This window comes from Sinocyclocheilus anshuiensis, unplaced genomic scaffold (genome assembly GCF_001515605.1).
Source record: "Sinocyclocheilus anshuiensis isolate Anshui unplaced genomic scaffold, SAMN03320099.WGS_v1.1 scaffold346, whole genome shotgun sequence".
Classification (NCBI taxonomy): domain Eukaryota; kingdom Metazoa; phylum Chordata; class Actinopteri; order Cypriniformes; family Cyprinidae; genus Sinocyclocheilus; species Sinocyclocheilus anshuiensis.
The window spans coordinates 773,811-801,242 of NW_015546048.1; the positions used below are offsets into that span (position 1 = coordinate 773,811).

Here is a 27,432-nt window from a genome sequence, read left to right on the forward strand (position 1 = left end):
ATTTATTGACACTTGTCTCAATCTTGTCCTCAGACTTATACCACTTGGCAAATGTCTACCCTTTTTGCCCAGCACTAGTGTCAAATCTCTTCCATCACTTACAATATTAAAGCATCTCCATAGCAGGACACTTTCTTCATAGAAGGGTTATTTTTTTTAATTAAAACAAATATATATAGTGAATGTATAATGCTTACATATGCGAATTAATGTCACAAATTATCCTGTATGTCATCAGTTTTCAAAAGTAACACAGTCATGTCAGGTTATCCTTCCTGTACTTCACCAACATGTTGTGCTTTGAGTTACAGAGCTAGAGAGATGCTCTCAGTAATTGGTCTATGCCATAAAATACGATTTAAAGTCGGTGAAGGGCTTTCCAGTGATTAAAAGCAAGAGAAGGAAGTGTGAAGGGTCCTGAGAGTGTGTATATTATTCTGGGAGTGTTTACTGTTTGGGGAATCTGTATATCATTGGTAGGGATGCTCTCAGGCAAGGTTAACTAGGTTGAAGCTTTAAATGAATGCAAATGTATCTGTCTGTTGTGGTTGTCATCCTTTCTTGTGACCATCAGCTCTTAAAGTTAATATCATCCTTCACCGTGACCCAATTGAAGTGGGCAGGGCCCATTTTTTCCTATAAAAGCGTGCTGCACTGGAAATCAGTCTCTCTCTGTTTTAATGCTTCTCCACTGTGCAGCATTTTTCACACTTGCAGAAGCCATTTGTGATCCAGCAGGAGCCATGTTGGCTCAAACACTCCATCCACAGGGAGCCATAGTGGCTCTGGAAACCTCCGCTGGGAGCCATCTGGGCCCGGCTATCTGAGACTCTGCCTGCCCTTACCGTGCTGGTGTGTTTTCCTGTTTCTGTGTGGGATGAGCGTCTATGTGGTGGTGAGATGTTCAATGTGTCGATCAGTGTGGGCACGCAGCAAAACACGTGGCCCAGATGTCCACCTACAGTCTGTCACACACCCAGTTTTACTCCAGGGTCCATTATTGATTTTGCTGAGGAAAAAATGTGTTTTTCACATTTTCACACTAAAATACATATTTTTAGCAAATAGCGGCAAGCATATCCATCTTGACTATTGTATACTGCAAAATTACTGCTCGTCACGTCTATCGCCTATGTGGGCCGGCATGACTTTTGTAGCTCACGTTTGGAGGTGTGGTTTTTGTCAAATAGTGAACAAATTGCTTTTTTATTAGTTTAAAACATTTAAATGACCAGCACCAGTGCTACTTATTGGTGACCCACTGCAGCCATATTCCTCGTAACCAAATGCACATAGTTGCGCTTGCTAAGAGTACACAAGTGGGGTTTATCATCCCTTGCCAATTATGACAAACATCACACTAACCATCCAATCTCTCAGCATGGCGGACTTCAGCATTACTTTGCGATGGTAAATTAGTACTGCAGACGTGGTAATGTGCTGCAATGGATGAGCGAAGTCTCGAGCCATCAGTAGATGTGTTTGGATACTGTCTGTGATATATCTTACATGATCTGTGTGGAAAGCTTTTCTGCTGCTCCCTAATCACACTGATGTATTCTCTGTTTATCCATGTTGTCTTTGTGTATGAGTCATGGTGTTGTGCCAGGAAAGAATACTGCAAAGGTATTAATCTTCGAGATTTGGGGTCATTGAGATTAAATTCATGTAATTGTATATTGCTTTATTAAGGCTTACATGAAACGTTTCTCCGAATTGCAGGCGAGTGCATTGAGTTTGACCTTGTATTTGGATAAGCAGGAGATTTTAAATCTATTTGCCAAGATAAAGACCATATGCTTTTCTCTCTAATTCAATCTCTCTCCCTCACAAACAACCTTATGCCTCAGAGACCCAGAATTGCAACGTTCGTAGCAGAATTGCAACGTTTGTATAAATGCTATTAAATATTACCTAATTTTAATTAAATTGGGTAAAAACAACACACAGCAGTAGCCAACGCTGAAATTTATCACAACTGTTTTGTTTCTTTTTACAAACTTCCAGCTTGTAAAGATCACAAAAGGCTCCAGCTAAGTGAAACAATATATAATACTTTTGGAACAAATGTATTTAGTGTAATCTATTATAGTAAGTGTTTGACATGTTTATTTATTGAAAAATGTTTACATCCCCTGAATTTATCTATGGTTTTCTGAAATCATTTTTTACGTTGTAAAAAATACATCATGAGTATCAGTGCTTCAGCCTCTGAGCATTGTCAGGAAGGAAGTCTAATAATGCATCATATGATGTGTTGAGTGGCAAGGGATGCATTAGATGCTGGTGGACAGGTGAAAAGATGCACTAAAGACAGTTGTAGACTATCTTGCAGGATCTGCTGCCAAAGCATATCTAAAACTCCCTCGTCTGACATTAGATGTAAGTGTTTTCTTTCTCAAAGACTTGATTATATAATGAAGGAGGCTAGCAGAGAAGCCACCCAGTCTATGATCTGTATCTGAGACACTCACCTTCTGCGAAACTGTATATAAAATTTAGTGTCTGAAATAGGAGGTAAAGCATGTACATTATGGACATGCTGTCAAAAGCACCCACCGTTAAATACCAATGACATTAAACATCCACTTAGCAGCCACCAAAAACACATGTTCTTAACCTCGCAAACAAGCTAAAACCACCCCGAGCACCCTAGCAACTGCTGAGCAACACCCTGGCAGCCACATCAAACTAGCATCATTTAATTAAACAAAATTCTGGTTTGACATCAGATTATTACTAATGAAAACCTGTTTAGTAGACTGGTTCACTTTGATGAACTCTTTGCCCTGTGTTCCAACAGCAAAGTACATGGGGTGCATAAAGCTGGTTGTGCGAGACCTAATACATTTAGCCCTCTGGCTAAGGCCAACCCAGATTAACGGAACATTCTGAGAGTGAACCCGGCCGGAGCCATTACCTTCTGCGTGTAGAGCATTAGTTTGCCGCCAAGCGGGGCCGGAGTGGGAGGGTAGTTGTTTGTCCCCATAATGTGAGGTTGGTTGTCATTCTTGTGTTTAATCAAAGTGCCGATTATGCCCTCATTAAAAAGCTTTTACTCTCCCTGCGTATGCAGCCTCTGCCTCCAAAGTAATTCCCAGCAGATTTCCCAAGGGGCTTCCTGGCTGAACAACCGCACTCTTAATCGTTCGACTCTTGGAGTGTCTTTTCACAACACCTGCTGTTTTTCACAAACCCATTTCACTTGCACAGTGTGGATGTTGCTTTGCTGATAGATCTGATTGTTAAGACAGATGATTTGATGGAGCAAGTTCTAAGTGGTGCTTGCTAAGGCAGCCTGTAACTTTTAGTATTCAGATTTGGTGCATCAAGTCACCCGAAAAGTTTGTGCTACAGACATGAAGGATACTTCAATTTGTGATGCTTGATGAGATGTATGCGATTGGATTGGGCGATAAAATGGTGAAAAATCCCATAGGCTTACACTGAAGAACCTGAACCATATCTAAGGATCAGGATATCACAGAAATAGCATCTTACATAGCAACTTACTCCTAGCAATGCTTAGAAACCACTCAAAATACCATAGCAATGGCATGGCAACACAAAGAAAACACCACAAACACCATAACAATTGCATATACACACACACACACACAAAAAAAAAATCAGACACCCTAGCAACCACCAAGCGACACTTGGCAACAATTGAATAGTTATTCTAAAGAAAGCATTCTGAATACATCAGCAACTGCATTGCAACTCATTGGCAACCACTCACAAGACCCTAGCATAATTTTCTTCAGAAAATGTAAAAATCAAGTTTAAGCATTTGAGTTCCCTATAATCATCTTAATTAATAAGACATTGTCATTAGATTGCTTTGATTAGAGCTTTTAGATTTTCTGTTGTTCAAAGACTTCTCTAAAACCTTGATGCGTCATACAGCGTGTAATTTCCCTTCTCTGTTTTGCGTGTTAAGAAGCAGTTAGATAATTCATCCTACCTTATTTTCCATTAGTAATGGGTTAATGTTTAAAGTGACTCACTTTTTCCCCCCCCCCCCTTTTCTTTCTCTCTGTCATCCTGTCTTTCTTTGAAATGCACTCTTTTTGTCCTTGCCTGCCGTCTTTGATCACTGGCCAATAAACAGCCTCAGTGCTCGGAGACAAATGTAATATATTAGTGGTGCGTGTTCCCTGGTGTCACCGCTTTAATTGAGAATGTCAGGCTAAAGTTAGCGCCAGGCTGAATCTTGACCTCACGTTTAATTGTGCGAGAAAGACGTGCCTAGCAGTGATGTCAGTGACAGGAAGTGTGTGTGTATGAGATGAGTGGGGGTATGTTGAAGGCCCCCCGAATTGCCTGAAGAACGAGCCGTCTGGACAATCAATAGATAGCTCAGCCTCCTCCAGTGATCTGTCTATTTAAGACAAAGCCACAGTAATGGAATCTCAGCTAATCCCAGATATACAGTACATTAACTCTTGCCTCGTCTCTCTCTCTTTCTCCTAGGTGGAAGTGGAGGTGGAGAGCATGGATAAAGCAGGAAACTTTATTGGCTGGCTTCACATTGAGGGTGTGAATTTGTCCGTAGCTCTGGTGGATAACGCCCTGTCGAAGGTCCACTTCACTGCAGAGAGAAGCTCCTACTACAAGACTCTGCTGTCTGCTGAAGAAACCGCTAGACAGAGGAAAGAGAAGGTGAGTTTGGTGGAAATCCAGCATGCCTCATGCAGACTTAGGCTCTATTCCAAAACCAACTATGCAGCATTTTAAATCATCATTGGCTCTATTTTGGCACAAAACCTGGGCTAACACAGTAGGCAGCAGCGTTATCTTTTAAGATACCTTCTTTTGGCCAAAATCTAAGGCAGCACCAAAACCCTTTTATGGTAAGCCAGTTCACACAGTGGCCATTTTGGCAACACTCCAGACAGATATTTTATTCATAAGATATTAAAAGATGTTGATAATGTTCAGTCTAATTAAATATTGACTGTTACCCAATATTTATGTTGCTATGTGTTTTTTTAACGCACTAGCATCAGATCCTGTTGGAATCAATTGTAGAATCTATTTGTGTCGCACACTGGGTTCCTGCCCTGTTTCAAATCAGTCCCTTACAAGTTTCCAATTAATTTAGGATGCTGCCTTTCAAGGGTATCTGCTTGTGTAAACAGTAGAAATCTGGGCCGCCCACTAGGTTTTGGAACAGAGCTTCAGTCTTCACTCAGGATCAGAAATTAAAATATCCTGCCCGCATCTGACAAGCAAAGAGATTCATTACTTATTATTCCAGATATCTTCCAGCCCCACTCTGCTAATAAATATTGTCTCTTTTCTGTCCATCATGCTTTGAGCTCCTGGTGCTGAGGCCAGAGCATGTCATCCAGTGTATATGTGAACAAAGAGAATACACAAATCTGTTGTCATGTTGCATTAGTTCAGGCAGAACAAATGTTCACCGGACCTCCAAAAACAGTGGGAGTTGGAGAGAAGGCACAGGAATGAGTGTGTAGCTCAGGGGGTGCCACAGGGCTATGTCTTTGGCACTATCAGTTTTGTTCTCTTCTCCCCACTAAGCTGTGATTGATGAAACCCTCTTCGTCCCTGATCTCAATCTCTCTCTTCATTTTCATTATGGCCGAAACAGCCCATGGAAAGCAACGGTCCTGGTGGACAAACAACACTCCTGCCAGCTGTTTCTTCTGTCCTCTATCCCTCATTTGGCGAGAGAGAACGGTCCCGTGCTGATAACAATATGATCTACTGCCCAAGGCGGCAGAGAGCGTGTTTCTGTCTTCCTTGAAAAATCCATCATTTTTTTTTCATCTCTCTCTCTCTCATCTCAATCTCTCACCTCTACAAAATATCGCACAAAGTTCCAAAACATATAGCTGCATCTTTTTTTCAAAGGCAGTGCTATCTGCTTCCAGCTCCCGTGAAAATAGCAACCAATCTGAAATGTGCATCCATAGATCTTCCCTTCTGATTGAACTTATGCCTGGCTTAAAAAGTCAATCTTGCTTTTTTACACTCCCTTAGATATGCGCACAGACACTCGCATATGCACACTCACTTGCACACCTCTCTGCCTCAGTGTCACCTTGCTGTAAACAAAGCATGGCATGTTTTGCACTGACACCTTGAGGAAAGCACAGTTTGACCCTTATTTCCTGTGCTGTCGCTTTCCCAGTGGGTTGGATTGACTCACTGATTTGCTGACAGTGAATCAAAGACGACAAGTTTGGTTTGTTGTGCCCCAATCTTCTGCTCTCTGGCCCTGTGGCTGTCTGGAGGGGGCCACCAGCTCAAGGCCACCCTGATGTGAATGTGTTTGTGGAGAGAAAAAAGTCGCCACCCATGAATTGGACAGCTGCATTGTTCTCAAAGATTGTAGATGCTGGTTGTCGGGTCTGTCCCAATCCATGCTTGAATTTTCCAGGCCACTCTGGATAATGGAAATAATTAACCCTTCAGGACAAGTGGAAGATGGAAAGGAAAGCTGAGGGCAGCATTTATTTTCTATTGATGGCCTTCGTTTCCACCACAGCCAGATGTTGATATTTTTTTGCATTGAGCAGTGTTTATTTTACTCGTGTTTATAGTTCCCTTGTTGGTGGATGGAGAAGTGTTAGATGTTTGCGGTGTCAGGTGTCCAGTTCAGAAAGTTACACTAATGAAATGCACTGGGTTAAGTTTCATTAAAAAGTGTGTTTTCTCACTTTTCAATGTTCTTTTATAATGAAAGAAATAAAGTGGTCCATTACTTTAGAATAGTGGTCCAGTGGCTGTAAAACTGAGTTTTACCAAGGGAGACCAGGTGATTTTAATAAAGAGGAGCTTGAGGTTTCATTTTAAGAACTTAGAGTTTTTGTATTATCAGCAATTGAAAATTTTAGGCTTATAGTATATTATATTGTTTTTGATTAATTTTGTTGGGGTTTTGTATCGGATCACTGAAAGATCCATGAGTTTTACCGCATCTAAGTGGGCTGTTCAAAGCCCGAATGTGCGGTTGCATGGACCAGACATCATAATCGAAAGTATCGCCATGCAAGACTAGGTCTTGATTTCTTCCTACTATTAATTCATTGTTGATGAGCAGAGACGTCTTGGTAAATCTTGCATTGTATTTGTTTACTCGCATGCAGAAACAGGTCCCATGAACACCTGCACACTTTCTTTGCTCACTTTCATTTTGTCGCAGTTTCCCTATAGGTTGAGGGAATGCATTTAAAAGTTCCTCTCAATATCATGTACCATCAGCGCCAACACTGCTCTGAAATGTAAACAGTTGCTGCATGGAGATGTTAGAACACTTCTGGTTGCCGGGCAACAGAGTTATGGCTGCTGATTAGAGAGCGGTTTATGACCCAGTGTGCACCGAGCCAACCCACATTCTCACATCTCACAACACAAGCTATTAAAAGAGCCTACTTGTAATTACAATACTCATAACAATTACCAATTATGAGGAAGCAAATCTGAAAAGAAGTCAGCTTTCTGTTGAGAAACAAGGCCTTCTGTCATCTCATATCTAAGATTGGTCTACTTCAACCAGGCTCTGGTGGATTGCCCCATGATTCTAGAAAACTGGGACAAACCAACCACTGATTACTATCCTCCCTTAGATCATCATCCTCATCATTGTTCAGAACATCACTGAGCTTGTCCACCTTTCCCCCTCTTAACAGTCCCGCCGCTTCCACAGTCACTCGTTTGTCGTCTTGTTCCTGCCTTTTCTAGTATTATTGGGGCATAATTCCATCACCAGGGGGTTGATTTCAGCTCTAATAGCCTCCCCAGGCTCTCATGTGCTTTACAACACCCGTGACAGGATTCCACAGGGGTTGAGAAGGGCAGTCGTCTGCTTGTGACATTTAAGATTGATAAATTTGTATGGTGGGTGAATGCAGCTCAACGCCACATATCGTCCGCATCTGAGGTCTATAATACCTGGAGAAAGGATGAGAACATAAATATAAGTTCTTTCTATACTATTAAGTTACCTCCAAATCAATCAGACTCTGGTAAAATAACATATTTGCAATTCATAGGACTCTTGTAAAAACTGATTCGGGCAGAATACACCAGCATTTAAATGAGCATCACAGAAGAAAAATGCTAACCTGACAAATGCTAGACCCCTTGTCTGCAGTGGTTTCTGAAAGAGTATTTCTGTTGCTCTTCATTTGCCTGAATCCCTCCTGTTGTGAAGGAATCTTTTACAAGGGCCTCATCAGTGGACAGCTACACCAAATTTCAGAGGAATGTCTTTGAGTACCAGTTAGCTAGCGAGAAGCGGAACCACAGTGCAATTTTCTTTGAGACACTTGAGTGCCAAAGACAATCAAAATATACAAATGAAACCCAAATGTGCCTAGAAATATTTAACCAGTTTTTTTTTTTAATTGACGTTGTACTTCTCCGAGTTAGTGAGAAATCCATTGTGCTTTAGTGGAAGCTTCTGTGAGTTGGCACTTTTTACCTCTGGCTAATCTGGAGCGAGCCAAGGATGAATGAAGGCAGTGGGAGGCTCAGGTCAGTCTAATGGAACCCAAGTTTTCAGACTTGCATTACTACATTAATATTTAACTTGGAGATGAAAGCGCAGTGCGCGCTATCATTCTTTAAGAGTTATATTTTGTTCATGTTGAACAATGCATTTTAATTAAAGGCCGTCTTTTAATTTCCTCTGATGGAAGTGATTTCATCCTGAAAACTGACTTGCTTGAACACACAAATATATCATAATTTCTCTGTTATTCACAACAAAGTGGCCTAAAAGTTTTAACGCTTTTTATATCATGCTCTCTTTTTTCAGCTCCAGAATCAGTGAAGCAGTGGCTGTTTCCATGGCAATATTATAAAACTCGACAAGATAATTACATACATGCCACAGATGAGGTTATCTGAGTGCTTGAGAAAGTAAATGCTATTCTGGAGTTTTCAGGTGTTGGGTTCGCAGATTTGAATTTGAGTTTTTCCCAAACTCGATCAGATTTTATTCAGTCAGTCATCTTAAAGTACTTTATCAGAGGTGATTTCCTCACTTTGTGTGTGTGTGTGTGTGTGTGTGTGTGTACCTGGTATTTATCACGTTATGGGGACCAAATGTCCCCACAAGGATAGTAATACTAGTAAATTTTGACCTTGTGGGGACATTTTTGAGGTCCCCATGAGGAAACAAGCTTATAAATCATACAGAATGCGTTTTTTTGAGAAAGTAAAAATGCACAAAGTTTCCTGTGAGGGGTAGGTTTAGGGGTACGGTTGGTGTAGGGCAATAGCACATATAGTTTGTACAGTATAAAAACCATTACGCCTATGGAATGTCCCCATAAAACATGGAAACACAACGTGTGTGTGTGTACGTTTTTCTATCCCAGTGGGGACTTAAACCGGAATACACACCCAACTCATTGGGACCGTTGAGACCTAACTTAAGGTCCTCATGGGAAAACAAGCTTGTGTGTGTAAAAGTTTTACATGTTGTTTTTTTTTTTTTCTTCTTTAATAAATAACATGAGCTTATAAATCTTTCACAATAAGACCAGGAAACATGTATTAATCAAGTAAATGGGGTCTTGACTTAAGGCAGGTTATTTAGAGTGGCATCTCTTTCTCTCTCTATTTCATCATGCTTGTGCCTTGAGTTGCTGTAAACTGCATTAAGTGCTGTGTAGAAATGGCACTAAAAGGGAAGTGTGTGATTATAGGGCCTTTCGCACTGCTTTAGTTCCAGAACTAAATGTACAGTACTAAAGTACTGGGACGATTTTGCGTGAACTATTTCCCAGTACCGTTTAAACGGTTGCATTCGCACCGAGTGTGTACTAAGAAGTGACGTAAGCCGGTCGACAGTGTCGTCATTTGTGCGCAAAATCGGAGCTGTGTTTTTGTTGTGTCTCGCGGGTTTCACAATAATGGACATGGAAAGTCGACGTATACGTAAAGCGATTGAAAGAGCGGAAAGGAGGACTACGAATCTCCAACGACAACTGGGGCGGTGCGAAAACGCCAAAAAGTGGGTAGTTCCACAATTAGTTCTGGTACTATGAAAAGGTTCCCGCGGTGCGAAAGGCCCTTATATATGTATTTCCATTCTGTTCCTCACTCCTCTCACCACTGTCATCATTGCCTTCTAATTTAACAAATGGAGGGCAGGCTGTGTCAGACAGGAGCTACCAGAGCACTGTGGTGAATCACAGTAAGAGCTATCCAATTAGACACAGCAACTCTCCCCGGAGGCTTGCGCTAAGGCCTGCTCCGACACAACAGGGACTTGGCCAGCTAAAGAGAGACAACAAACCTGGCAGGACTGATGTCTCTGATGTAAAACATTGGCTGTGAACACATCAGCATGCATACACAGACTCCTGAACCAATCATATTTGAGGGGGTTTCAGGCTGCACATTACTTATGGAGTTATTTAACAGTGCCTATTATCTTAAGTATTTATTTTTTTAAATGTATTTGTTTGTTTTTAGTGGTTAATCTTAAATAGGGATTATTTTAGTTATCTTAAGTAGGGATTCAATCTATATTGTTTTTTTTTATAACAAAAATGTGTTTATTGTGTCTGATAACAGTATGCAAAACTCATGTTCACATACAATTCTTTTTTTTCTGCTTTTGACACTTCATTAGACTACAGTAAAAACACATCAAAATTTATATTAATATTATTAACATTAATTTATTTAATTGTGTTCATACTGAGATTAATACTTAATAATCTTAATAATTTGTTACTATCATTGTTATTGTAAAGGGTTCACCATAACCTTTTTGTCTTTTTGGTCACTCACTAATACACTAAAGCACGATTTTAGTTTTGTTTTTTTTTGTTTTTTTGTCACAAAGCAGAAGTATTTTGTTAGCAGTATACAGCAGTCAGTTTTAAAAATTATTGTTTCTCATTTGGTAATCTCACAGTTAATTCCCTGGCGTGAGCGTTATCGTATCGTAATTTAATGTCCATCTTAAGAATTCATTGGATTAAATCTTGCTGCTCTCTTTTTATCGAGGTTTCCTCCGTGGCAAAGTTTACTCAAGTGCTCTCCATGCCAAATCAGAACATAACGCCTTGCAGCATGAATCTTGAACAAACAAGAAAAAGCTCTTTGCGCTCTCATGGCATTTCTGTGGTTCCTATTCCTCATCTTGAATTCATGAACGATTGCAGTCTTCCTTGCTACATAGGAATGAGAGAGCCTCCCCTGGCAGAAGCAGTGATTATGAGCAGCGCGAAGAGTTCGTTCAGGTCACCTCTACGTTACAGATGAGCATAATCCATCCACGAACCCCTATCAGTATTCGCTGTCTTTCTGAACCTCCCCCGTGCTTAACATGGATGTTTTTGCATGGAGTATTTTGTCGTTTTTAGAAACCCACGCACAGAAGTTTTGTTGTGCTAAATAGTTTGGCAGAACTGTAGACTGTGTTCCTGCAAATGTGCTAATAAAGATCTCTGCAATGGTTTCCATTGCAAAACAAAATTTTGAGTATTTACGCACCCAAGTGTTCTTGGCTGGCAGGAAAGCAAATTGGGTCTTTCTGTGTCAACAAACCCTACAAAAAAGTAATTAATTCTCCTCGCACTTTTAGTAAGAAAGCTAATTAACGTTGTGGTGACACTTAGCAATGGCTTCATATATATTAGTAATAACACTCTCCTTGCCAGGCCATATGTCTTTATTTTTGCTCAAATATATGTTCCAGACTGATTGTGATTTAGAGTTGAGTGCTTTTTCTATCAATACTCTCCTTGTCTGACCCGTGTATGTGAAAGAACGACGATACACAGTCCCAACCAGCGCCTGCAGTAATATTGCCAGTGTTTAGCCTGAACAATAAAAATAATAATTAAAAAAAAAAAAAATGTCTGGAGTCTGTCGTGGCTGGTTAATAGAAATTGTGGGTTATTCTGGTTAGTTGCATGAGGTACTTTTGATCATGCAGTCATATTGTGAAGAGATGATTAATTATGACATTTAAGTAACAGCATGTACAGACAAGCTACAATACGGTTAAAATTAATAACATTATTTCATGAGTAGGTTTTATGGACTACAGGTACCGTTACAGCATTTGTTAATCTATGTTAATTCTAATTTTCACTTGTACTAATACGTTTTTTACATTTCAAGTTGTATAAATCGACATTATAATGTATTATGAATTAACATGGATGGGTAATCAACAATAGTATATTTATAAGTTAGCATTACTAAATGCTGTAATAAAAAAGAGTGGTAACACTTTAGGGACCAGTTCTCACAATTAGCTGCTTATTAGCATGCATATTACTAGCATATTGGATGCTTATTGGTACTTATAAAGCATATATTAATGCCTATATATATATACGCTGTTTCCGTTCAGATCAAATCACAACAACGTAGGAAACCGATCCGGCGAGACGCAGCTGACACAGAACGAGGGTGAGTAATTAATGACAGAATTTTCATTTTTGGGTGAACTAACCCTTTAATAGTAAGAATTGGTCCCCAAACTAAAGTGTGACCAAAAGAGTTTACTGTTGGTCCATGATAACTAATGAATTAAATAGTTAGTTAGTAATACATTTACTAATGCCAGAACTTTGTCAGAGGCCAATGCTAATCAGTTGTAATTTATCGTCTATAATCATGCTACGCTAAGCTAACAACAAGAACCAATTTCGCCTGCACTAAAATCTGCAATTTTCAAAATGTTTTATATGTTGTTCCATTGCACCCAACTTAAGTGCCTCTAGAAAAAAAAGTGCAAAATTCTATGGGGAATTGTGTCCTATAGAGAAGCCGTCCCTCTTGGGAAATTCGTCTGTATGTTTTGATATATGTTCACCAATACCGGTTTTGTTTTGTGTTAGAATATGTGTTTGTGTGTTGACATTAGGTGCTCTCTGCTTGCTTACCACAGTACAGGGCAAGAAAAAGATCATCTCTCATCACACAAAGGGCAAAAGCTGAGAAGGGCTATTCCATACATCTCATGGATTATTTAAGATGCGCATTTCTGCATAGAAAATGGGCTTGGGTCATCTACTCCTAACACACACGCACACTTCACATACACACCACCACATAAGCAATTCTTAACAGGCCTGAAGGCAAGCCATGGCTCTTTATAACCACACACTCACGTTTTTCACAAATCTTCGGGGTGCAATTTCAGCAGTCTGTTACAACTCGCCTCAGCAGAAATCATAAAAGAAAAAGAAAATCATAAGGAAATAATTTACGTTGTTTTGAAATTCTAGTGATATCTAATATCTAGATATCTAGAAATATCTAGTGATATTTTCTATCTTGTAACCCTAAATGTAACCCTCAGATAAACCTTTTTGCATTTGGAGATTTTCATTGAGGCATTTTTAATATTTCATTTAGCCGTTTTCCTTATTTGGTCCTCATTTTGTAGGCAAACCTTGACCCGCACACACATTTACTCACACACTTCCTCTTGCAGGCATGCAAGCGTGAGGATCTTTGAACACTTAACCTCAATGCCAGCTTGAAGGAGAGCCAGCGAGTGCATACATGGGCAGACGGGATGTAGTGATACACCGGCCGTGTAAATACTCAATCTGCACAGACACAAAAATCCATCCACATTGAGACGGATTGTCAGGCATCTGCATACATGCAGGATGACATCTAGCTCACGCTGCACTTCTAATGCTCATAGGCACACATATATACAGGCTTGTGCAAACACAAGATGTCACCCTGACTGTGTGTCCTTGGCCGTTCCATAGCCCCCCTCCTCTCGTTTACGGGATATCCCTCTAGGCTCTTGATGGACACTCTTAGGCAGGCTTGTGGTTCACCCGTGCAGAAAGAAGGCCATAACACTTCCTCTAGTCCCATTGTCATGGGGGAAGCATGATGTATGCGTGTTTGCCTTTTCAGACTGTAATTAAATATGACATTGTGAATTGCATTACTGCAGATGAACACATGCTTGGATACGCAGGCAGAGAACAGAACAAATGATTGTGTTTGCAACCGCTGCATATAGGGCTCTCGGGCTGTTGTTGTTTTGTTTTTTTTTGTTTTTTTTTGAGGGGTTTCCTATGCGTATAAGGTTGAAGGACATTTGCCCCTCGAGGGAGACTGCAGACCAAGAATGGCCATTTTTCTGCCTGAGTTAATGGCAGTTGTGATTCCAGTCGGGTTCTGCAATGTCAGAAGCCTTTGAAGTGAAGAGGTCTGCTTGCAGTTGGCAAATCTATGTATCCAAAACACTGGAAGTCAGTGGACAGAGCCAGATTTTTCTGATGGTTTAAAGCTAATGTTAAATCATAAAAGACCATATTTAGTTAATAAACATTCCTGTGCGCGAGTCATTGATTTATACTTTTTGTTATATATACGCGTGTATGCAAAGAGATTAAAATGTGCTAAAAATAATTGACTATACTCTATATTTTTTTTTACAATATTCAAGGTATGACACAAAATGTGTTTTTTGTATGTAGAGCTGCATTAAACAATGGTACGAATATAAGTCTTATATGCACATTCATGTTTTCAGTTTTAATTTAAATACGGAAATTCGGTGTCTGGATGGTTGGATGGACAGATAGGTGGGTGGAAGGATGGATGGATGGATAGATGGTTGGACAGATAAGATGAATAGGTGAAGTGTTGATGGATGGACAAGATGATGGATGGGTGGATGATTGGATAGGTGCGTGGGTGGATTGATATAGAAAAATAGGTAGTAAGCCAGGTTCCCCATTCCTGATTTCTACCTCTGATTTGTTTTGAATTATTTTTCCTGAAGGTTCCAAAAATATTCTTTTCATTTGCACTCTTGGTGACAGTATATTCTAATATTGTAGTAAATCGAGTCCCTCTGTCTCTGCAGCCTGGGGATATGACAGTAAAGGAATACATAAACTGTCTACTTGTCCTTTAAATTCAGCAGTATTTAGATCTAAAAGTCACTTGCTCTGAGATCCACACATTCTGTGTGCGTGTGTGCGTGTGTGCGTGTGTGCGTGCGTGCATCTGTGCGATGAATGAGATTGCATTTCTGCTCCTTCCAAGTGGAGTTAGACGTATACACACAGGCATGGCATTTTCCTCTAGCCTGCTGACTTTTGCTCCTTTTTGGGAGTACAAACTCTCCACCGCAAAAACGCTTAGAAACCCTCAACTCGACTGTCGCTTCAGGTGTCCTCTCTAATCGCCTGACAGTAATTAAAAAGAGTGGACCTTCTTTTGTGCGCGCCCACTAACATTTGCGGAGAGCAGACGCTCCTGACTGTGTTTTTGATGCTTTTTGGCGGTGGGACGTCCCTTCATTCCTGGCTAATAAATGCTAAATATTTGTTTCTTGCTGGCAGAGTTTGCTGCCATCCTTTTTGTTTCAGAATCATCGTGTCATTCCAACCCTTCTCACGTCTGGTCCATTACCAGACTCCAGCGGCGTTACAGCTGCTTTTTACAGTGGAGTCTTTTATGTGATAACTTCCCTGAATCAATTTAAGCTCGTCTACAGTCTACCTTCTAAACCAAGACAAATTTTCAGAGGATTTTTGTCTTATTTGGATCAAGTGTATTGAGTTTCTCGCAACAACGTTGTCCAGAAAGTCATCTGAAGCCTCCTGGGCCTAAAACCCATCATTATACGGCAAGATAAGACCACCTCAGAGAACCCATGCTTTCAGCAGCTTTCTCTCGCTATTTCCACCTGTTTCTATCTTTCTCAGGTCACTGTGGCTCTTTCTCTGTGTCATGCACACACAAACCCCTGAGAGAGAACAGTAGACAGGTTTAAGCCAGCAGTTCTAGGGTTGGGGATTCAGCTAACGCTACAGCTAACGGCTCATCAATTTTCTTTATTACCTGCTCTGGGGGAAAAAATGATGTCTTCAGTGCAGGAAGAGGTTATTCTTAGATCTGCTGCAAATTTCCCTCCTAAATACATCCATTCACTCTCCCTTCTGTTTTTACACTCTTGTTCCCTGCTTTTTCTCCTTGCAAAGCTGCTCTTCTGTTCATTCAGATTGCGGATTTATTTGCTGCGCTTAGTTTGTAAGCAAAATGGCTGCAAGCATCTTGTGCGTGGACTGTTGTGAGGAAAAATTTTTTTTTTTTTTGCGACTCCAGGGGCTTCAATTGCCATCATCTCAGTCTGCATTTAGTAATAGATTTGTAATGGATGAATTTTTACAGAAATGTTCTGGGTTCAATACAAGTTAAGTGCTGTCAACAGCATCTGTGACATGCTGTCGATTTACTATGGAAAATAATTGTGACTTTTTCCTCGGGTTGTAAAAATAAGCAGAAATTGCAGTAATACACTTGCAAACAGAGTTTCTGAAGCCAGGCATTGCTCCACAATAGTTAACACACTGAATATAAAAAGTTTTGTAAGTTCAAAAGACTTTAACATTTTGTGTTTAAACTGTTGCCTACAGATTTCCAAAATCCCTTATAATTTGTCCAAATTATATAATAAACATTACATAATAACAGCATATACAGGTGCATCTCAATAAATTAGAATGTCGTGGAAAAGTTTATTTATTTCAGTAATTCAACTCAAATTGTGAAACTCGTGTATTAAATAAATTCAATGCACACAGACTGAAGTAGTTTAAGTCTTTGGTTCTGGTTCTCTCGGTTGGTTGTGCATCTTTTTCTTCCACACTTTTTCCTTCCACTCAACTTTCTGTTAACATGCTTGGATACAGCACTCTGTGAACAGCCAGCTTCTTTGGCAATGAATGTTTGTGGCTTGCCCTCCTTGTGAAGGGTGTCAATGATTGTCTTCTGGACAACTGTCAGATCAGCAGTCTTCCCCATGATTGTGTAGCCTAGTGAACCAAACTGAGAGACCATTTTGAAGGCTCAGGAAACCTTTGCAGGTGTTTTGAGTTGATTAGCTGACTGGCATGTCACCATATTCTAATTTGTTGAGATAGTGAATTGGTGGGTTTTTGTTAAATGTGAGCCAAAATCATCACAATTAAAAGAACCAAAGACTTAAACTACTTCAGTCTGTGTGCATTGAATTTATTTAATACACGAGTTTCACAATTTGAGTTGAATTACTGAAATAAATGAACTTTTCCACGACATTCTAATTTATTGAGATGCACTTGTATTTTAATGTTTTTTTTATTAAAATTATTGTATTTTATTTTAATAAAGAATGTAACGCATGAAAAAGTTACTTTGTCTCACAACCCTTACGGTAAAATGGTAGCAATTTGTTTAACAAATGATAATAATTTACATTTATTAGCATATGCTAATAAATATTTTGCATATTTAACATTCGCTTTTATCCTAAACACCTTACAAATGAGGAATACAAGAGATATATCATAAGGAGGCAATAATGCAAGTGCTAGCAATACAAGTTTTCAAACATTGTCCAGAACAGTACAAGTTCGATGGAGGGATATTAGTATAGTGATTTTTATTTGATTTTATGAACTACAAAGTCAATATTAATCAACAGCATGTCACATGCTGTCCATAGAGCTTAACTTGAATCTGAAAGAATATTTTAATCAAATTGTGTTTTTTTTTTTCTCCCCATCTTTTTGTCATTTTATATGTTTTTGATGTGATTCCCTCAAGGCTTCACTATTATATCTATCATTGAATGCAGGCAAGTGTGGCGGTTGTATTATTTGTGTTTGTTTGTGTACTTGTTCACTCGGGTGCTTTCATGCATGTGTTTCTGTTCGTTCTTTGACATCCCATCGCCTGAAGAGTTGTAGTGGGCCCTTACGTTAAGACCCCTCAGCATCAATCAGACACAGCTCCCCTCCATTGTCCCAGACCATCAGTCTCTCATGACGACCCCTCCTGACCCCCGTGGACCTGTGGGTTTAACATCCAGTCATAAATCTGACCGTGCCGGCCTGTGCACAAAGCCATTTTGGGTTGTGGTTACAGAACGCCACAGGCTCATTGACAGAAGGAGCCATTTCTTCAACAGGAAAGCAAATGGGCTCTTTTTCATGTGCTGTCAGTGTTTGTTGGGGCAGAGAGTGAAAGGAAGTGGCTCAGAGCCTGTCGGCTTCTGCGATTCTATTAAACACGGCAGCACATGGCCAGGACTGCACTCCACTCTCACACAGGAAGCTCAATCAAGAATCGATCAGAATGAATCTGAATCAAATTATGGTGTCAGATTCACCTGACAACTTCCTGTTTTCAGTAAATCAGAGTCGGAGTGATGGCTCACCATTTGAATGTTTTAAAGGCATAGTTCACCCAATGCTGAAAAATGCTGACATGATTCATTCACCCTCCAGTTGTTTCAAACCCATGTTTCCTTCTGTGGAACACAAAATTAATTTTTGAAGGTTGAACTCTCTTTTCTGTGCAGTTACAACAAATGCCTCAATGAGGACACAACATATGTCATATGATAACTTTGTGAGTTTAACATTTTACGTTTAAGTCTTGACATCACTTTAGATTTCCTTGGCATGTTTATGCAGTAGCAATGTCTGATTCATGATTGAATCAGGTTTTTTTTTTTTAGTCATGAGTTCAGAATCAGTTGGTTCAAGCAAAACCATGTGAAGTTTTTCAATGAATAACGGCTTAATTTTGCTACTTTTCTTGCACAAATCCGTTGGGCAACTTCAGAAGACTTAAAATATCGTGCATGAGTTATATGGGCCACTTCTGTGATACTTTTAAGGTGCTTAAAAGCACTTGAAGCCTGAATAATTCTTCAAAATATCAACTTTTGTGATCCTTGCAATAAAGTAAGTTATACAGGTTTGGTATGACATGCAGGTAAATAAATGATACCAATTTTCATTTTTGGTTGAACTCTTTCTTTAACGTGCACTTTTTCTTTTGAATGCAGAGTTCTAGAGTGATTACTTTCTCTTTACTCAAACAGACAGGCATTTTGTCTACCCTGAAGGAGTCACACTGTTATGTAAACACATACTCAGGCTTCACTTCCTCTTTTCATCTTTCTCTCATGCGCTTCTCTTTCTCTCTCCCAGCATGCAGCTCCCTTTTCTCAGTATTTCCTCCCTCTCTCTCTCTCTCTCTCTCATTTGTACCATGGGCTTGCAGCCAGCCATGTTGTTTGAGTGTGTGTGTGTGTGTGTGTGTGTATGTGTGTGGGATGTGACTGGTTTTAGTGGGCTACCAGGCCTCCTTCAGGATGTATGTGTCCCCCTGAAGAGCGGCTGTCAATGTCAGTCCAATTTTACTCTCTTTGTCATCTTTCCTCCTTTTTTATTATCTGGCTTATCAGCATCTCTGTGTGTAAAGACCGCTAAACTCCCATGTTTGTCAGATGCAAGCGAGTCGATGAGCAAAGCTGCGAGAGGTGGAATATTCGATCTGAGAAAACGAAGAGGCTGCTTTTCAAGAGATAAAAAGTAGCCATGACAACCCGGCATCAAGACATGTTGGGTTAAATAAACTTGATTATTTTGCTTTTAATATGCACACGTTTGTGTGTGCTGATTCCTTTGCAGAAAGAAACGCATTACGCAATTATCAGTTTATTTGATAAATGGATTTGTGTGAAGTAGACTTCACTTGAATTTCACGTCCTTCCCGGAAGCCCTCTGTCATGACATGAGTCTGATTAAAACATATGTCGCATGTGGTTGTTTCATGCGGTGAAGTGTGGGCAGACAGCAGGTAGGCAGGATAGCTGGAAATAAGCTGCTTTAAATAGCTCTGCTTCTAGTCTTTACGGCAAATGAATACTGATTTAGAGGGCTTTTATTTTTTATTTTCCTCAGCTTTGTACAAACATCAGGAGGTTTGTTCAGAATGGAATATTAGAACTTCTCCAGTGCATTCGATTCTTTGAATACATTTTCCTTGCATTGGAAAAAAAAAATGTTGCATCTAAGTACAGGCAGAATAGTTGTTAAACAGCTGTATTGTAGCTTTAATACACTTGCTGGTGCTTTAAAGTTGGCATGAAATGGTAATTCACCTTATCTCTTTTCTAATGAATGTTTTTGATTATATTGTGAACAATTCATCCATGCATGTTTCATTTATTTTATTTATTTTGACCTCGTAAACTCAATCTTCCAGTGAAACGATATACTTTACACATTACGTATGCTCCAATCATTTAGTCTGCTTAAACCCGCCTCTTACTATCGACTGCAAACTTGCATTCAGATCTGCCTTCAATTTAAACAACTGATGAATAGAACCAAGTCCCATCCTGTATTTTCGTCTTTTCATGAATCCATTATACTCAAATATGCATCACAATATGAAAAAATGTCCTGTTGCTACTACAATTACATCCCAATTTTGAAGGAGGATGAATTTACAGGTGCAATTCAGTGTGCTGAAACCCTTTCAAAACCCTTTCAACTTTAAGTCAGCTTATTGGTGTTTAATTAACCAGATTATTCTGGTGACTATGCTTTTTGCGTACGTCATATTTTCTTTAACAACATTGTCATCTTTTTGCAGTCTTCCTCTAATAGCTGTGTGAAGTCAGCATTGGAGCAGAAAGTCTTGAGTGTTGTGTAAGGCCCCATATGCTGCCATGTTTCCCTGAGGGCATCATCTGTGCGGGTGGGGAGCCGCGACATGCATGCCAGACCCCCTCAGAACCAGGCTGGCTTTTTTGCTCAAACAGGCTTCATTTCCATAGTTACTTCCCACAGAAATGGCGTTAAACCGCTTAGCACATGTTCAAGCATTCTGACACCAACGCCGCTGCAACTAGGGCCAGAGTTTCTGGTGATTTCTTACCTTTACCGTGCAGGAATTTCAGGCTGGTGGGAGTTTGTAACGGCTGACAAGAGGGTGGTGACATTAGCAGTGTAAGCCGCGGTATAAGCCGCGCAACCGCCACTGCATCCGAACAGCTGCTGTCGGTGATATGAGGCTGAAGAGAAGCTCCCTGCATGCTGACATCTTGCAGCTGTTGATTCCCAAAGTGCCATGCCACCTGGGCACTTTTAATGCATAAATTTATCCGTTAAGTAAGCACATCCAAGACTCTACGTCCACCTCTGCTCCACATACCCCTCCCCTCTGTGTTTCACCCAACATCACCCCATCCTATGTTGGTTGGGTCAGAAAACACATTTAATACAAATACATTTTTCTGTGTGTTTACAGATGAGTGTACGACCGAGTGTGTGATTATGCTAAGTGAGTTTATAGTGCCAGCTCAGTGTTTGCAGGTTAAGTGGATGCTGACAGTGTAGGTCACTTAGTTGATGTGTTTGTCAGCATCCCTGAGTAGATTGATGTGGACTTTGGGACGTGTGATGGATGGTCGGTCTGCCCTTTGTCACTGTATGGACCCGTGTGTTTGAGTCCATTTGAATCAGAAAAAGTGTGACAGTGAAATCCCAGAGTGTTGTTTTTTTTCTTGTGTCTAGTGTAATGGTGCTTTTACAGTCATATTAGCATGAAACATGTTGTTTTCTCATTAAGCAGACGTGTTTACATGGAAAATATGTGTAAGCTGTCACTGGTAGTTCTCATTTTAATGCCTCGCGATTGATGTGGAATTGCTCAGGCACTTAGAAGCATTCAGACATGTTAACACAGCTACATATGGACATGAAGTCGAAAGTGTGAATGGCATGCTAACATCTTCAGGCATATGAAGCTCTGGGTGTTTTTCCCCAATACCTCCCTCAGACTAGAAAAGCTTACTAGAAAGCTGATTAGATTTCAGAATGCATTACTGGACATGCCATTTTAAAATTTCTTATTGGCCAATGAATGTCTGGTCATATGACGTGATCATTGAAATCGATGCATTTGCAGTGTAAATGTGTTTAATACCTCCCATCCTACAGTACATTGGTGCACTACCCCATTAGTACTTGGCTTCGCCCTTATAGGTCTTATTAGCATGCACAATAGCGAAACATTTCTGTCATTTACTGTGGCTGGATCCCATGTCCTGCTTAGATGCGAGCGTGTGCCAGGGTCAGAGGTTGTAGCTGTCAGATGTCAGTCAGGAGGAGTTCAAAAGAGTAAGGCTTAGTGATGTTGTCAATCATGGATCTTTTCACATTGATTTTCTTTTTCTCTCTCTCTCTCTCTCTCTCTCTCTCTCTCTCTCTCTCTTCCATGGGCCTGGTTAAAGGTTTATCTGTGCACGTATGGCCCAGCAGATGCTAATGCAGAGATTAACATCAATGGGCAAAGACCTCTCATTTCCACACATGGGCGCTTCTTCATCAGCGCTAGTATGCTAAAGTTTACCGACTAGCAGCATTATAATAGTTTGCATGCTTTCTACAAAGGGAGGTGAGAATCCATTGGTAAATATTTCTTTATTACTTTTGACATCAAAGCTACATGCAGACGTTTGGCATAATTTTATACGCTATCATCCTTCACGCATTCACTTTTTACTCTCTATTTTGAGTATCTAAGCGCTTCTTTCTCATGCTTATTCTTATTTGACTAAAGCTTCAGCAGCAAATTCGCACGAATGTCTGATTGAAATCCAATTCGAGCGCTACCTATTTATAATGACACTCAGGTGAATAGTTTGAGGTGCCGACTGCTCCTCACCCCTCATTTCCAAACTCTCTTATTTAAGCCTATTTTCATGTTATCTCAGGTTCTGTTGCATAAAGAACTTGGGTAAGAATAAACCATTTACTGAATTATGAATATGGACAATTTCCTCAGTCCTTTCAACATTTCCAATTATTGAAGAATGCTGTGTGCATTGTCTAATAAATTCTCTCTCTCTCTCTCTCTCTCTCTCTCGCTCTTCTTCTTCCCCCAGTCCTCTAAGGGTGCGCATTGCCATGCATGCTAATTGGCTTCACGTTTTAGTTGCGAGCAGAATATGATTGCATTCCATCTGCTTTTATGTATATATTTAATCAGTATCAATTCAATTTTTGTATTTGTATAGTGCTTTTCAAAATACACATTTTTTTAAGGCAGCGTGTAAAAGCTGTGCACTCTGATGTTGATAAATGGGGCATTGCACTTTAAAGGATCGACACTGGAAACAGGCACATATTGATCCAATGCAATCATTTTATTCTGGAAGATGCTCTAAATACTTGCACTTATGTATTTGTTTAATTATTTATTTAATTAATTGATTTATTTATTTTATATTATGCTAATACAAATAGCCACTTCAGGACGAGTGTCTCTCAACATGCCATTATCACATCATGGCACTATTGATTTTTTTTTTTTTTCTAAATGGAAAAAAAAAATATTGTATTTATTGTAAATATAAATTAATTAATTATTTATTTCTACAATGCTGTATTTTTATTTGCATTTTTTAATATATTTGTTTTAATAGCATATGTAGAAATCTATAAACGGGCTTCAATTTGGGTAATTATATTTAAGTGTAGGTGGAAGGGGATTGGAGATAAATGTCATATGTTACCTAGGGTGAAAAATGACCCCCAGATTCTAGAGTTCCTCCACACCTAAAATTCTAATTTAAGTCTTCCCAATTTCAGTTGTCTTCTGCAAAACACACCCAAGATCTTGTATTTGCGATGAATGCATGCTAAATCTTCTCACAAGATAAAAACAAACTCAAAATCAAACAAATCGTAAACAGTCGTTTGTGATGTCATCTTGAAGAATGTGAAACAGCTTTGACAAAACCTTTTCTGTTTGGATCATTCTCTTGTGGTCGCGTACTTGTATCTATATCAGGGTTGTTACATTTGCATTGCATTTCTGCAGTGGTTGAATCATTAGTTTGATAATGTATATATACAGCATATCCATCCGCAAATGGAGGTGTTGATTCTGGTGTAAAAAAGCATTCGACATAAAGGCATGTCTGTCTTGTTAGTCATTCCATACTGCTAATAGCTTCATCAATATGCACAGATGAATCGAGCAGACGAGCATCATGGGTCGTAGACCTTAATTGACTCAACTAAAACACCCTGATTATGTATCCCACCTCTCCGATTACCATTCCGTTTTTCTTGTGGTGCCTGTATAGTCCAGCATTGCATAACCCACATATTCAGCTGTATTTGGGATGGGCCTGTTCAGAATTGGTGGGAGGAGATAAAGTGGTGTGTCTCATGAAATCCATCTGCAAACTTCTTGTCCTCCTGGATAACCTTCGTAGATTTTTAGGAGTTTCCAGGTGTGGTAGACAAAAAAACTCCACAAAAATTATATATCATTTTTATTTTGTTTTTATTTGTCATATGCCTTATTATGCACATTATTCTATTGTTCTATGTTGACATGCTTTTGAGGATGAACTTGACCTTCAGCCTCCACATCCCAGCCACCATCTGATCAAGCAGATCGGATCATCAGTAGGGCTGCACGATTATGACAAAAATCATAATTGTCGATTATTCCCTTGAAATTGTAATTGTGATTATTAATTACGATTATCACAATTTACATTGAATGATGTTTATACCATTGTGTGATGCAACTGCATGCCGTATTTTTATATGAAAATAAACAAGCTGTAAACACTAACTGAAAAACTTTGTGCTTTTCTATAGTATTAAGCCTCAAATGTCAACTATACATCGGATTGGTTTCTTCTTTAAATTATAAAAAAGTAAAAATATGATACGAGTCTCACTAGTGCTCCATGGCCTGGTGTTCTCCATCTCTCTTCTGACAGAAGAGGGGGTGGGGTTTTGCGTGACATTGACCTGCGAATGCAGACATAATGGCTGGATTGCGTTTACATTACACTGAGATCCGATCACTTGTCTTTTCAATGTGTATGTGGACAACATCCGGATACAGGTCGCATGTTAATGCCAAGTGTAAACGCAGCCAGAGATACTATTTTCATCGAATGAACATTCAGTTTGAATTTTCTCGAATAAAATTGGTTTCAGATGTTTAATGTTGACTTCAGTCGAGTTTAAGTGTGTTTTTATCCAAGTATTACAGTGGAATACAGAGTCTCCAGACAGCTAGACAGATTTACTGAACTATGTCCCCTTTAGAAATGTGAATCATTTCACTTTGAAGGACTGAAGCACTGCCAGCAAAATTGAGTTTAACAAACCATCTGGTTATTCCTGTACAGTATTTGTCCTAGAATGGAGAGAAAATAGAAGTTTTGTCTTTATACACTGCTAATGGCCAGTGAATCTCTTAAATCTGATATTTCCAGGTATACACTGCTGACAATATTTTTTTTTCTTCCTGTCATCGGACTCGCATCTTAGTATTCCAACTATCCAATTTATGCACCAGCTCCTGAGTTTAAGTGGACTTTGTGAAAGATGTTTGTGTGTGTGTGGTGTGTTGGGTGAGTGTGCCGTGCCATTATGTCTAACACAGAAGTGTCAAAAAGAGGCTTCTCTTGAATTAATGAGCTTTATTTCCAAAGGTGCCTTCATTATTAATATAATGGACGCTAAATTGATTTACCAAGTATAATTTGATTAATAATAAGCATGGCTTTTGATTTTTTTTTTAAGCATTATTAGATGATGTAAGGTAAACAGGTCAATTTAGCTCAAAGGGAATCATTTATGATTTTATAGGGAATTTGGACAGAATCACTGTTTTACGGCTGATCACTGAGTCGGCCAGTGGTTCATTGAACGAGCCGTATAACATCAATTCTGCAATGGATATTAATATCCAAAGTATAGTGAAAACACTATTTATTAGCACAGTAACAAGATCGGCAGTTTAAGACATTAACTTGTTAGCACAAAACACAAGATACTTCTCTTTTCAATATAAATAAGGCTTTATTAGATAAATCTAACACATAAACACACGCACTCACACATTCACACAAGTTGCAGGAAGAGAGAAAGTGAGGAAAGAATGAGTTTAAGAGAATGAAAATGTGAAATCCCAAGTTTACAGCAATATGTGCAATTGCATAGACCTGAACAACCATCAATCACTTAATTAACCCTCGCCTTGAGTTTCTCAATGAGGTTAAAATTTATATTAAATGCACCAGTTCAGCTAGAATCTGGAGGTACTTGCGTTGCAAGAAAATAAATTAAAGTAGAAGAATAGAAGTAACGAGACTAGATGGGTTTTCTCCTCATGGTTTTAGAGGAGCTGCTGGCGTGTAAGCCAGATCATGCTCAAAGAGCGCTAAAAAGCAGCGTCAAAACAAGGTAGCAAAAAGGCAAGGAAAAAAAACTAAAAACCGCATGGCTAAAAGTGATGACTTGAAGCTAAAAGCTAAAAAGCATAATTTGATGGTGTCCTGAGTATTTAAACTGGGCTTTTGGACACACCCCAAATGTTGTCTTGACCAATTAGACAATGTCTTAGCTCGGGGTGTTGTATATTTCTCCTCCCAATACATAAATCACACGTTATCTTATCAGTCACATGGTCCGAATTTTCCCGCTCTTGCAGAGTATAATTTTGGACATGATTTCTATAACAAGAATATAATACATTTTACAAAGTACTGATTGATATGAATTTTCAAACTCAAACATACCCAACATGAATATAAATAAAAGACAGTTTCTGTGCCATTCTGTGAACATAAGGACATGTTCTATGAAGACCAGAGGTTAAAGGGTCTTTTAAGGAATCTCAGTCTGGTCTTTGTCTTCTAGGTGGGGGAAACCACCCAACGCAGTTTCTACTAATGATTTTCCTCATGTGATGGTCATGATATGCTGTGTCTTTGACCATTAATCTTGGTTACTTGCCCCAAATTTGACAATCTCCTTCCTGAGTTGTTCTTTTGTGTTAATGTTGCAAGCTGTTCTGTGAAAGAGTTGGTTGGTTAGGCTTGCTTCAGACTCGTGGTGCCAGGATCTGATTTACGAACATCCTGTTGCCTTGGGCCTTTCTGTGGAATTCGGCTCCTCGTGTTTCAACCATGTTCTTGATCGAATCTTAAATTGTCTGATTCGGTCTGATACACTACAATGACTATGTGACAAAATAAAAGCCCTTATTTAAAAAAAGCTAAATTAGGCCAAGTTTTACTTTATTTTCTGCTTGCCGAAAAAAGACAGCCTGGTTGCCTGCCTCGGGTGCAGTGACTTATGGGTATTGTAGTTCTTCTCCCTGGCTCACTGTAGTGTTTGATGCATATAACTCTCTTGGATGTTGATTAATTTGGCAGGTAAAGTTCAGTGTGTTCCGGTATGAACTGGGACTATACGTTTGCTTCTTTCCCTTGGGCCCTGTGTGTTTGTGCGTGTATGCACTCTGGGTGTTGATGGGGATTCGCTCTCACTGGGTGGAACACACTCTATTGGAATTGACACGCTGTCACCTTTCATCAGCGTTTGGAACAGCCCCCTTCCCTGAACTCAGTGTGTGAGAGAGGCAGTTTTTATGAATGTAACTCTGCTGTATCTTTAGTCCCTGAATAGAAGTCTGACCTCTCCTTGAGTGCTCAACACAACAGGCACAGACACACTAATATACTATTGACAAATAAACTGCTGCTTACAATGACTGATACTACTAATAATAAAGCAATAAACCACTCGATAGCATGCATTACAGTGACTTCAGCCAAGG

General features: G+C 39.5%; 1 protein-coding gene across 1 annotated transcript in view; it reads left to right on the plus strand.

Annotated features, from left to right (window-relative positions):
- The window catches only part of snd1 (staphylococcal nuclease and tudor domain containing 1), a 187,280-nt gene that overhangs the window by 114,125 nt on the left and 45,723 nt on the right, over window positions 1–27,432 (plus strand). Inside the window, 1 exon segment of the mRNA XM_016500237.1 lies at window positions 4,477–4,665. Coding sequence (XP_016355723.1) covers window positions 4,477–4,665 — 189 coding nt within the window.